This window comes from Xiphophorus hellerii, chromosome 17 (genome assembly GCF_003331165.1).
Source record: "Xiphophorus hellerii strain 12219 chromosome 17, Xiphophorus_hellerii-4.1, whole genome shotgun sequence".
Taxonomy (NCBI): Eukaryota; Metazoa; Chordata; class Actinopteri; order Cyprinodontiformes; family Poeciliidae; genus Xiphophorus; species Xiphophorus hellerii.
This window is the reverse complement of record NC_045688.1, coordinates 13,532,802-13,545,467: the sequence shown is the minus strand read 5'-3', so window position 1 is coordinate 13,545,467 and position 12,666 is coordinate 13,532,802. Positions and strand designations below refer to the sequence as shown.

At 42.5% G+C, this 12,666-nt stretch overlaps 1 protein-coding gene across 2 annotated transcripts; it reads right to left on the bottom strand.

Moving 5' to 3' along the window:
* Positions 1 to 1,425: 1,425 nt before the first annotated feature.
* On the bottom strand, positions 1,426 to 12,313 carry LOC116736717 (protein Wnt-7b-like). Of its 2 annotated transcripts, none has more exons than XM_032589416.1 (4): positions 11,172 to 12,313; positions 10,032 to 10,258; positions 6,830 to 7,101; positions 1,426 to 3,411 (listed from the first exon to the last, which is right to left on the bottom strand). In XM_032589416.1, the coding sequence occupies exons 1-4, from the start codon at positions 11,252 to 11,254 to the stop codon at positions 2,932 to 2,934; spliced, it is 1,062 nt and encodes a 353-aa protein (XP_032445307.1). In that variant the 5' UTR covers positions 11,255 to 12,313; the 3' UTR covers positions 1,426 to 2,931. The 2 variants fall into 2 exon arrangements, with proteins under 2 accessions (XP_032445307.1, XP_032445306.1); XM_032589415.1 differs by having other exon boundaries at positions 11,162 to 12,312.
* Between the last annotated feature and the right edge of the window lie 353 nt (positions 12,314 to 12,666).

Genomic DNA, 12,666 nt, shown 5'->3' with positions numbered 1-12,666 from the left:
CTATTCGGGTCTGCCCGCGCCCTGCCCCACCCTGTTTGCTCTGCCTCCGATTTTTAATGACAAAATGGGTTGAAACAATCCGACGGACTATCCCCGCCGATCCGGCAGCACAGTAGGGGGAGCTTTACGGGGTTCCGGTCATCAGGATTTCAGACGGCTAACATAACAGCCTTTAGTTTACGCTCGACCGGCCGGCCGCAATGCTTTTCAGCCCCACAGGAAAAAGGGCTGTGTGCAAGTCAGCTAAGCTGAAAGAGGTGGCAGGGCTGGAACCCGGGCACTCATCTGCCAAGTCAGACAATGCAAGAATTTTACCCTTCCCCATATCAGCATTTTATATCACAGACCTCTATTGCGCTGTTCAAAGGCCTACAAAGATCGCCTTGCATCATAATATCCAGATCATGTTTAAATTTGGGAGAAAAGGTCTAATAGTGTGTGAATTAAAAAAATTGCTTTTGTTCTTTAGTTGTCAAGCCTTGCGAACCTTTAAAGTTTCCAAACTTCTCAACTACAGGTGCATCTCAACGATATCGTTGAAAAGTTTGTGTGCTTTGGTAAAACCCCAAATTCAGCTCTACAAAAAAATAGGAATATGACAGAAAATCTGTTAATGTAGAAATGTTATATTTTTGATCTACGCAGTCTTTAGAAAAGTCAGTGATTCCCTTCACAAGGAGGGTAAAAGGTCCACGCTAAAGAAGCCGACTGTAAAGGGTGATGCATCTAAGAATACAAATGGAAAATTTTGTGGAAGGAAATAGTGTGGCAGAAACAAAGTTTAACAATAAAACCTCTGTAGCCGTGGCATGGAGGCGATCAGCTTCACTCTGCTAAGGTGTTAAGGAAGCCCAGGTAGTTTTACCAGCAGCAGCAGCTTGGTATCTGCATTGTTGGCTGTAATGTCTCTTATCCTCTGGAGTTGCTCTGTAGGAAATTTGGACCGCTGAGCAGTCCTTTTCTCCTCAGCCCAGATAAAACTCCTCTTGACGCCCTTTCTGATTAGAAAGTAGCTGCATTCGATGCCTTGTAAGGCTGCTGTTATCCTTCTTTCTTGTGTAGTTTACCTTCCACTCAACCTTCTATGAATATGCTTGGATTCAGCAATCACTTTAGTGGCTCACCCTTGATGTGGAGGGTTTTAAAAATATGTTATCGGTCTTACAATTGCGAAATTTAATTATAAAAATAATTATCCAAATGAACAGTTTCATATCTCATATCTATGCAATATGAGTTTCCCTTTTTGAATTAAATGGCTGAAATAAGTCTAGTTTCCAATGACATTCTTAACGACTGAGATGTCCCAGTAATGTTTCCGGAAACTTCTCTGGTATAACATCACGTAACTCAGCTTTTATGGACGTCTTGAGAAGGTTAAACTCCTGTTTTGAGTGGACAAGTTCCTTCAAGTACAATCGAGTATTTCCATTTCTGGAGCTTTATTCCAAAATAACACCAATTCCAAATAAGTTATAGCTTTCAAATATGTATAAAATGACATGAATAAGAAACACTCTTTCCAGCTAGAAATGACATAAAGTGCCACGTTCCTCATATAAAAATATATTCTTCCAATTGTTTTGTACCTCATACAAAGCCTAAAAACAACCAAAAACAAATGTGTAAATACATTAAGGGTGCTGTCCAGAAATAGCAAGCCTTTGGCGTTTCCCCTGCCTCCCCGTTTCCACGTGGTTACGGTCCCATGCCATCTGCCTGAGCAGGCCTAAACCACGCTGGAAGGCTTTGTGTAAGCAGAGGCTGCCGTGTGGGACTCTGCGTCTCGGCCCGATCGCTCCTCCGTGGATTTCCCAACGAGGCTTGCGTGGCGTTCTGCTAAGCACCAGCTCGTCCAACAGCCAGACAATGAGCGCAGTCAGGATGGAGGGCCGTTCAGACTCACAGGTTGGATTCCTAAAGCAATGCATTTGTTGGCGGAACAAACCCATCTGGCCTGGGGATGGTGGGTTTATGCGCAAAATGTGCCAGTTCAACACCAGCCCTTGGTGTAAAAACTTGAGGCAAAGTATAGCGCAACGTGACTGTCTGAATGTGCCAAAGAAGGCACAGTTTGTTTTAAATAACAGATGATGATCATTGTGAAGGAAATATGTTTGAGTGGTATGAGATGCCCAGCTGCAAGATGTTCTACATAAATAATAGTTTTAATATATATATATATATTTTTTCAGTGTTTAAACAGAATACAGTGTGAGAAGATGCTCGGCTGCCATTTCTTCGGGTCACATGTGGAGGCTTCTTCCAGGGCAGTCCAAAGTACATTTCTGATTTATGTTCCCCTGAACATAAATGTTAAAATAATAACCAACAGCCGTTGCTCGATGTCAAAAATTTTTGCCTTAGTAATGCAACGTCTTCTAACACCAGTTTGGAAGCGAATAGGTTTCCTGCAAAAATAATCGCCACAAACCTAAATATGTTTTAGTGTTTTCATGTGATAGACCAACATAAGGTAATGCGTAATTGTGAAGTGGGAAGAAAATTATATGCAGACTTTTCCATATAAAAATATATACAACCAGAGCTACAGTGACTGTTAGTGGCCCAGTCAAAGTTCAGCTCTAAATCCAACTAAAAAAAATCTTCCAAGTTGTGAAAATTACTGTCCACAAAAAAAAACAAAACTTGTTTTCATGCTTGTGCAAAGCTGACAGTCACCTAACTACTTATTGCTGGTCTATCACTGAAAACCCCTAAAAAAATATGTTCAAGTTTGCGGCTGTTGCATGAGAATATTTGAAAAAGTTGAAAAACTTTGCAAAGTTGTTTGTCTCTGTTGCTCCCAGTAACTTCCACAGCTCAAATTCAGCTTGAGTTTCTGTTTCTTTAGAAATACGATGCCAAAATGTGCAAAATGTAATAAATATCTCAAGGCCCTTCCTTTTCGGAGTCCCCGTTGCCTTGCGCCTACTTGCAGGTAAAAACTTCCGATTTCTCTCTGCAGGTGTTGCACTTGACGAAGCAGCACCAGTGGAACTTGCAGTTGCACTGCCAGACCCGCGTGTAGTGGTGCGTGTCGTAGCCCCGGCCGCAGCACATCATGTTGCATCCGTCCGTGTGAGTGGAAGTGCCGTTGCACAGCCTGCCCCTCGTCCCCGTGCTTCCCGTGATCGTGTCCTCCTCGCAGTAGTTCGGCGAGCGCTCCAGGTACACCAGGTCCGTGTCCGTGGGCTTCTGGTAGCCCCGAGCCTGTTTCAGGCGCAGGAAGGAGGGCTGGCGGAGCCGCGAGGCCCGGACAGGCTCCACTTGCACCGCGTCGCCGTAGCGCTCCTTCAACAGGTAGCCGACCTCTCGGAACTTCGGCAGGGTGATCCAGCAGGTCTTGGTGGTGCAGGAACCGGAGACGCCGTGACACTTGCACTCCAGCTTCGTTCTCTCCTCCAGGATCTGCTCACAAAGAGAGTTGAGGTTCAGCATGTCTTAGAAAAACAAAATGGACAGGTGCTGAAAATACATACAGACAGCAGGGTGTCAGCGCATCCTTAAAGAGCCTTAAATTCATTTGTCTAAACTTTAAGGCTGGAAATGTCTTAAATTTGTTTTAAAATTTTAAGATCACCTTAAATACGTTAATTACAGGTCTTAAATCTTGTTGTGGCAAGACTATTTAATCTCACATTTTATGTAGGTCTTTCTCATGTGATCTTTCTATCCGATAAGAGTTTGAGTCACACACAAACATCTTCACTCATTATGTTCTGACTCGAGGTGGTTAAGGCCACTGGTAACAAGCTGCTAAATCCTGCAAGCTTGCTAGAGAGTTTTATACCATGTGAGAAGCACAAAACTGCTGCCAAGAGCCACAAAAAGGCCCCAGCAATTTCACAATTTTGGTCCCCTGTATTTCTTTCGTACACCATCGCTGTGATGTGCATCTTAAATTGTACTTATAGTGGTCTTAAAAAGTTTTAAATTTGAGTTCGAGAGACCTGTATTAAACCCTGTGCAAGATAAATGTAACGTCATTGTAAACAGTTAAGCCTGTCTCTTTTTGGGGAGCTGGGATTTCTGCGACCACTTTAACTTTCAGCACAGCATCTGGCGAGCCAACTTTGTGTCAAAAAAATCCAGGAAAAAAGACTCGTAGCTCCGAGCTGGAGTCTGTAATTAACATTACCTTTCTTCAAACCACAGAACGGAGTGACAGGAGTTGACTGACCAGAACTGTTGCGTAACTCTACATGTGTATATTCTTACATGGTGGTTTGAGTCAGATATACATTATAACATCCTATAAATACATTCAAATGACAAAATAGACAGGTGATTGATTTCGATGTAAAGGGGGGTGAAAAAAGCCTCCTTTGATCAAGATCCACACTTGATATATTTTTTCTGTTATGTCACTGAAGCTCTAATAACAGAGGGCTGCTTGTTCGTACACATCATTATTCAAATCAGAGGTGGGTTATCAAGGTTTTGGAAGCGATTCTTGACTCCGGCTGGATCAGTGTGCGCACGTATGCAGGCATGCGGTCGCTGAGAAGGGAATAGAGGGAGGATTGCGAGAATATTCTTTGCTTTGACTTGAATGTTTTGTTCATGAGTGATGGATGAACCGAGCAGGAGAAGGAATGCTTCTTCCGTCTCTCTTGGTGAAGAAAAAGCTGGGCCAAATGCAAAAGCTCTACATTCACCAGTTTGTCCATGTTCTATCCTTCACCTGCGGATACGTGATACAAATCACGAATCAGATGCTTGATACAAGCAACTGAAACAAGTTTCATTTGTAGGGATGGCTGGGATTTAGAGATAAAGTTAGGAGCTTCTTCTATCTAATGACCTTCTATGTCTCTCCCTTTGTTGGTTTTACAACTCTTTCTGATCCCTTAGGGTTTCTCAGGATTCCACAGAATGAACTGAAGAGTGTTAATCTAGAGCAGGATTTCTTGCTCTCCGTCGTGAACCTGATAAATCCCCAACAGTATCTTAAATAAGCGGAAGACATGGGTGGATAGATGGATCAATGAATATGGCATTATAGTCCGATTACGGTAATTCAGTTTCAAGTAACGGCTCTCTCTGTTAACCGTTGAGTCTTATGATTGCACATTGAAAAAATGGGAGTAACAAATGAAGTATTTAATTTAAACCGCTAGAAAAAGGCAGCCCATTACACTTGACGCCTGACTAAATAATTCCTGAATAATTCAGGACTTGACAAAATGGTAAATGATATTGCTAAATAAAGCTGCTTCCTTAGCTTTAGTTAATATTTTTAACTTGAAGATTTAAGTGTGGAAGCTTTTTAGCGTTTCAGTTTATTGACATTTTCACCACTGTTACAAATCAAAAAGAACACAGATCATTGGATTGTTTAGGGAAAAAAACGTAACGTGACTGTCCTTTCTCACTTTTGGGGGAAAAAAACGACAACTAGGACATGAAATATTTGTTGTAAGTGGCGGTTCCTGAAGGAATGGAGCTTGGCTGAGCCACTCCTTTTGCTGAGTCCAATCCCTCTATAACACAGGTGTCAAAGTCCAGTCCTCAAGGGCCGGTGTCCTACAGTTTTTAGATGTGCCACAGGTACAAAACACTGGAATGAAATGGCTTAATTACCTCCTCCTTGTGTAGATCAGTTCTCCAGAGCCTTAATGACCTAATTATTCTATTCAGGTGTGGTGCAGCAGAGGCACATCTAAAAGTTGCAGGGCACCGGCCCTTGAGGACTGGAGTTTGACACCCCTGCTCTATAACAATGACAGAAACAGTCCCACTTTGTGAAAACACATTTCCTTCAAATTAAATATCAATGAACTGCTCCTTTAGCTACTCCTTCCTCATATTTTATTTAACTTCCCATTGGGATCAATAAAGTATTTTTGAACTTGAATTACATTTTTGAATATAGACTGATTGGAAGGTTTAAACTCTGAGGCCATTTTATGTGGTACACCTAGTGCTGGGTTGGTTCCTCTTATGCCAGCAGAACATAGAGTCAGCCAGGTATTGGATACATTCATAGGATTTGGTTAATGTTGACATGATTGCATCATGTGCTATGTTTAGAGGAGCTAACGAGAGCTCTCAGACAATCCAGCTAAAAGAAGCAAAGATGTCTCAGGATAACAGGCATTTCCACAGATCATCTGGCAGATCATTGGGAGTCTGATCTCCCAATTCGTAGCAAATTGTCATATGTGGCAGTCAACTCCCCCAAGAAATGTATAACTTGCTCAAAATTATTTTTCTATTTGGTATTAAGATAGAATAGATAGCATTTATTGTCATTGAACAGAATTCAACGAAATTTCCATTGCAGCTCCCGTGCAAAAGGTCAAATATATACAGTATAAATAAGCAAACACACAATAATAATAATAACAATATATACAACTAAATTAACTAAAGGCACTCAACCACACCAAAGAAGTAGCAGCAGGTCCAATTATGGCAAAGTACAGATAATGTGACAGTGCAAAGTGCAGAACAATATGGCTGTGTGGGGGTGGGGGATATGTATGTGTGACTGCGAGGTTATGATATGTGTGGGAGGGGGGGGCGGCAGGGAGTAATGGCTCTGACGGCTGTGGGGAAGAAACTGTTTCTCAGTCTATTTGTTGTAGTCCGTATATTCCTGTACCGCTTGCCTGATGGCAGCGGCACAAACAGTCTGTGGCCCGGGTGGCTGGAATCCATCGCTATGGATCCAGATATTAAGTTTTTTGAATGCTCAAGCACAAATAAAATCACAGGTCATCAATTTTATAGTCCGAGTTGAGTCTGAAGTCAAGTGACTCAAGTCCACAGCTCTCATTAATAACATCCTTCCGTTTGACCAAATCGGACCTCAGTGTGTTACCTTTCGACCCGCCTCGTTGTTGTGGAGGTTCATCAGTCGGCGGGCGTTTTTCTTGATCTCACGAGCGTCCACGAAGCGTCGCGAAAACTCCATGCCATACTTGACATCTGCCGAGCAGCCTCCCCACTTCCAGCCCTCCTCCCGGTCATGGTAGCCCTGCTTCTCGCGGTCACAGCCACACTGGCTTAGGTTGCCTTGGCTACAGGCCGCCGTCACCGCGTGGGCAACTCCAGCGGCTGTGATGGCATAGGTGAATGCTGCCTCCCTGCTGCCTGGAGAAAGGAGGACAGAATTGGAATGCAAATCAATAATTAAATGACTGAGAGTACTTGAGAGTCCAGGTTAGAGTACGGTTTGGCAACAAAGTTGATCAGAGACATTTTTGAACTAGTTATCAGGATAGTTTTCATAACTTAACCCCATCAAGAACACGTTTAGTTCTCAGAGAATGCGGAATCAGTTCTTTTGCAGTGAGCGTTTTCACATCTCGAAATTTTACCTTGATCTACTTTGCAGAATTGTTTTAACGCGGCCACATTTCTGGGTTTTTAGACATGAGCGACCTCGTTAAAGTTTGGTTTTATAGCTGGACTATGACTAAGCCACTCCAAACCCTTCACTGATGGCCAGGCATTCCCCCCTTTGGATTTCTTCTGTCGCAATGTATTTGGGAATGTGAGGTCTAAATGCGAGGCAAAATCACAATCTCATTAAGGTAGACACAATATAACCTTTTTCTATGAAGTTATCACTATTTCTTAATGTCTCTAAAAAGCTTTAGTGCACTACAGCTACGCTTTTGAGAAGTTAGGGTGGACAGTGTTATTCTGATGGCTCACTTTGTCAGTGTTTTTATTTTATTTTATTATTGGTAGTGTCTTGAGGAACTAAAACCAATGGTCATATATTCCTAATAGGGGGAAAAATGACTGGCTACTTAAACAGTGTGACTCACCAAATGTGGCACTGCGTATTATGAAAATCTCCACTTTGGCCTCATTGGTCTAAAGGAGACAGAAGTCTTGTGGTTTATTCAGATTCATTTTGTTCTGCTTTCTTGTTCTTGAGTCTGGTGAACCGTGCAAACAAGTTCTGGAGCCTGGGAAGTGTTATTTGGGGTTTGTTAGCAGTTTTTCTAAATGTTGCTTGGTCTCAGCTGTTGAGTTTGCAGAGATGTTAACAGCCACAAGGGTTGGCAACTGCACTGAATGTTTTCCACATATATTGGCTCTAACATTATGACCACAGGCAGGTAGAAAAAGTTGATTTTGGAGAACACTCAACACCATAGTCGATGCAAGTTGTTTTCTAAACGGCCTTCTAACCCTTTCACAGATTGATGAGCAGCAGCAGTTGCTTCTCTGAGATCATTGCTCAGAAGTATTTAACACAGACAGCAGACTGTCTCTGCATGTCTTGCCTCAAATGGCTCTATCTCAGCAGTTAGTGCTTGGCTTGTTAAAGCAGTCATCAGGACTCTGAAGGAAACAAAGTGACATCTGCTGGCTGACTTTCTGCACTGGGACTACGGGTTGCTGTGCTTTATTGTGTCATACAGTGTTGTTCTTTTTCTGACTAAGGAAATTGCAGCAAATGATGGTGCGTAACACAGCCAGATGATCTGTGGATGGTCTTAACCCATTTACGATCTTTTCTGGGTTTACTGTTTGAGCTTCATAACAAAGAGCTTTATGTTTGTGGAGTCAAAGGGGGAAAATTAATTTATTGGTGCTAAAGTTGTTAACGGGATATGGGATATCCTCCTCCTTCAAGTGTTTACCCCAGGGTATTAATGCATCCTTTAGATGGCTCCCTTCCAACGTAAAAAACTCCTTCACTAAAACCGTCAAGTCTGCAGTTCCCCCACAAACTCTGAAGTCTTCCCTCATCAAGCTAAATCTGCGAGCGATTCAGATAAGTTGTTCGACGCTGCAGAGTATTTCTCAAGGTATTGGGCGCAAAGCGGTGGCCAAACAGTCTCTTCCCGCTGTGATTTGTTTTGATTGAATGCCGTTGCATTCAGCTGCCGGAGCTGCCTTTAATTAGTGGTTTGCATGAATCTTTCTGGTCTAAGCCTAATGAATTCACAGGCCCTAAAGGTCGCCATCGTAAACTTGTGTAAGATTTACTTACAGGACAAGATTGTTGTATAGTCTTAGTTTAGAAAGCCACACCCAATGTTCCAACCCGTTTTGATAAAGCCCTTATTTAATGGATCGTAACATATCTTCTTTAATTGTTTTTCTTAACTGGACTTGACAAGACAAGAAAAAAAATGGATCTCCAGTGTCTCTTTAAATTTGTTTACTCTGAGAAAACCTATCTTCAGACAGCAGAAAGTGATCGCTCCCAGAACTGCTAGATTAAACATGCATCCAAACCCACAGCAAAACCGCAACAAAACATTCTGGACCCGAAGCAATTTATGGATGAGGTTCACATTAGGAGCAAAGAGGCGCCTGCGAGGAGTCAAAATTTTAAAGAATGTCGACCTGAGTGAATTTTTAGTTGGTGTTAATAGACTACACAGGTATGAATTTAAGAAACCTGACGAGCCTGACACAAAAATGTCTTCACTCACTTTGGGACATTGCTTCAGATGAAATGTTTGCTTGGGTGCTGAAATCTTTAAAACTTTGCATTTGAACTTGTTCCGTTGAATGTTGAAAGTATGTGAGAAAAAACCCTTAAAAGTTTCAACTCTGGAACGTTATGTTATAATGTAAACCAGACAACCATACAGTTACCAAAGGTTTTAGGGTATGTATCATTTAGAAAGTGAAATTTATGTACAGTCTATCTTGTAAAGAGCTCAGGCTCCATCAAATTGGATAAAAGCTTCCATTGTCGCCACAAGTTTCAAATTAGGTTTTGATTGGACTTTTCCAACATAGCCTCCACCAGGTACGTGTTAGTTTTCTGCCAAAAAGTCCAATTTTGGTCTCATCAGATCAGCACTCTCCTGCCTCATGTTTGCTAAACTCAGGTGCTTAACTTTAAACCGGACCTCTCATGACTTTCTTCTTGCCACCTTTTCATAACAACCACTTTTGCAGAGAGCACGACTAAAAATGATTTGGTCGACAGATTTTCCCACCTGAGCCGTGGATGTTTTCTTTACCACTCTCCCACTGTTAAAACATCACAAAGCAACCATACAAATAAACCCCCCAAAAGGAGGCGAGTCCCGGACGAGACTGACCTACTCTCAGCTCTTGTCCGAAGACCGTCCTCTCCCCCAGGGCAGAGCAGTTCCAGCGCCCGTAGCGGAACTGGTACTGGCACTCGTTGATGCCCAACTGGGCGCCCTCGCCAATGATGATGATGGCGTCCGGGCGACTCTGGCAGAGGGCCCTCTGACGGGGTGCCAGTCCTGGTATGTTGTTGCAGATGATGTTGGCGCCCAGGGCCACCACGGAGGACAATGCCCTGCAGGAATGAGGATTGTGAAAAGACTTTATCAGAACAGTAATCTAGAAAAATGTGGAGAACATTCTCTGTTAAAGCAGAAAGAGGACCCAAATTTGATGGAAGATTATAATTTTTATTAAGTCAGGCTAGTTGATATTGAGCTCGTTTTGATCGCCATCCCTGCAGAAAGCATTCTATAGTTTATGGTATAGATTTCATAGCAGAACCTGCCCTTGTTCTCAATGAGAAGCAAATATGGTGTAGCAATCAGTCTCATTGTGGGGCCCCTAAGTCCCAAACGCTCCTTTCAAAGGCCCCTCTTTCTATTGAAAGAGCATGAAGTAATCATTTAATACAACTATTTTCCATATGCTGCTGTCCCACGTTATAGCCCGGTTCTGACGAGGTGCTTCCAAGACCGAGTGGTTCTGGTGCAATGTGTAAATCCACATTGCACCAGGTTATCTCATCAGCTGGTCAGCAGATTAAATGTTGGCTGCACTCGATCGAGTTTTCACTCAGCCGTTTTATGGCTCAATTTCTGAATGAAAATGCCAGCGTGTTGGAGGAGAAATCGGCAGCTCGTGTTCCACTGAGGAGGAAAAGACTAAACGAGAAAAAAAGAAGTCGCGCGTTTTTCCACCGAGTCTTTCCAAAGTATTCCCCAGACAAAATAACAGCAATAACGAATGACGTAAAAGTAAAAATACATATATAAACATATATAGGGACCTAAAATAGATTTTTTCTTCTTCTTTTTTTTTTTTTTTTTACAACGTGGTCGAAAATATGTTTTGGTTTCTCGTGTTGACGTTCCAATTTTGTGCGTGATTGGCTCACAATTTACGCACGCAATAAGAGGCTGCAGGAAATAAAAGCACATCAAATTCAAAGGAAGCATGCGCATTCAGAACAACGTACAGGTAGCTACCGCTGGTGAGGATGAGGAAGATCTGCGGGTAGTAGACGGACAGCAGCGCACTGCGAGACGAGATGAGAAGCATGGCTACGCATTGAACACAACCTGTTTTGCCCTCTCTCTTTTTTTGGGGGGTGGGGGGGGAGGAAAAAAATGATTGTGAAGAAATATGTCCTTATATGTGGATTCAAAGAAGTGTTAGAAGCAGTCCGGAGGGAGCCGAGGCGCTCTGCGGCAGCTCCGAGCCCGCAGTCCGTGTGCGGCAGACTAGACGCTGCATCTCCCGGCCGATGGGCGCTCTTGACACCTGGCCTGAAAGAGGGCTTGGTAGGGTGATGGTCGGGGGAAGAAAAAGAGGAAACGGAGGGAGGGCAGGGGAAGGTGGAGGTGGGTGGGTGGGGGGACACGTGGCTCCGAGTCCGGACACGCTTTGGTCAGGTCTCCAAAAGTAGGAATGTTGTGGAGATGGAAGGGAGTGCACCAGCCCACTGGAATGAGCCTGCGCACCCCCGCATCCCCACCCATCAAACACCCCCCGCCCCCCATTTCGTCCCTTCCCTCTCTCCACATCTCGATTCAAGACATTGTGGGTTTCACGTTTCGTTTAGAAATATTTTTATTTTTGACTAAATCCCTCTTAAAAGTTAACAGATTGAGTTTCAGCTCTGTTGCGAAGACGGCAACACGTCATTCAATGCACTAGGTATTTTTTTTATGTCGATGTTAAAACATTTTTAAAAAATAATAATAATTAGCGCGGATGTTCTTTGTCTTTTCAATGTTTCCGCTGACTTTGTCCAGACTGCAAGAACAGTATGGAGTCAGCCTGATGTATAAACAAACCCTGCGACTACAAAAATGCACCACTTGTCTGTTATAGCGGCATCTCAATAAAGATTAGAATTTTCTTTTTGCTAGATTATTTAATGACAATAACTTGATTTAAAAAAAAACTAATCATAAAGATTTATAATAGTATTTCAGTATTCAGATGATTATAGTTTAGAGGTAAAGAAAACACAATATTCAGATTATCAGAGAATTAGAATATTATGACCAATTTAAAAACCCGCTGGTGTTGGTCCAATGTGTTGCTGTAAAGTCCAAAGTCCGTGTAACTATATTACCATGGGGATTGATCCATATCGCCATTAAACAGCCTGAGCTACAGAATGATCACCTACATGAAGTAATTCATGCAAAAGGAGCCCCGACATGGGCTTACTTTTCAATATTTCTGTATTAAATATCATTTAATTGGTTTTCATCAGCTGCAAGCCATTGAACTTCTCTGGTGCGTATTCGAACATTACGCCCTCTTGTGGTGACAACGAGGAAAAACTCTGAAAGTGTGTTTGAAGCAAAGCCGTTTCTTATCGTTATCTTCCTCTAAGATAACAATTACTGAAAGAATTGCCTGAGGAATCTTGAGTATGAAAGGTTTTTATTATTATTTTTTAAATTATTTTATTTTCTCAAATTTGACACTTAATTTGAATGGAGTCAC

What these genes read in the sequence shown, in the direction of transcription:
- LOC116736717 (XM_032589416.1), bottom strand. Translation starts at nt 11,254, where the DNA reads ATGCGTAGCCATGCTTCTCATCTCGTCTCGCAGTGCGCTGCTGTCCGT. An exon ending in CTTCCTCATCCTCACCAGCG is followed by an intron (nt 10,259 to 11,171) that starts GTAGCTACCTGT and finishes TCATTCCTGCAG; the next exon opens with GGCATTGTCCTCCGTGGTGG. An exon ending in CGGACAAGAGCTGAGAGTAG is followed by an intron (nt 7,102 to 10,031) that starts GTCAGTCTCGTC and finishes TCCTTTCTCCAG; the next exon opens with GCAGCAGGGAGGCAGCATTC.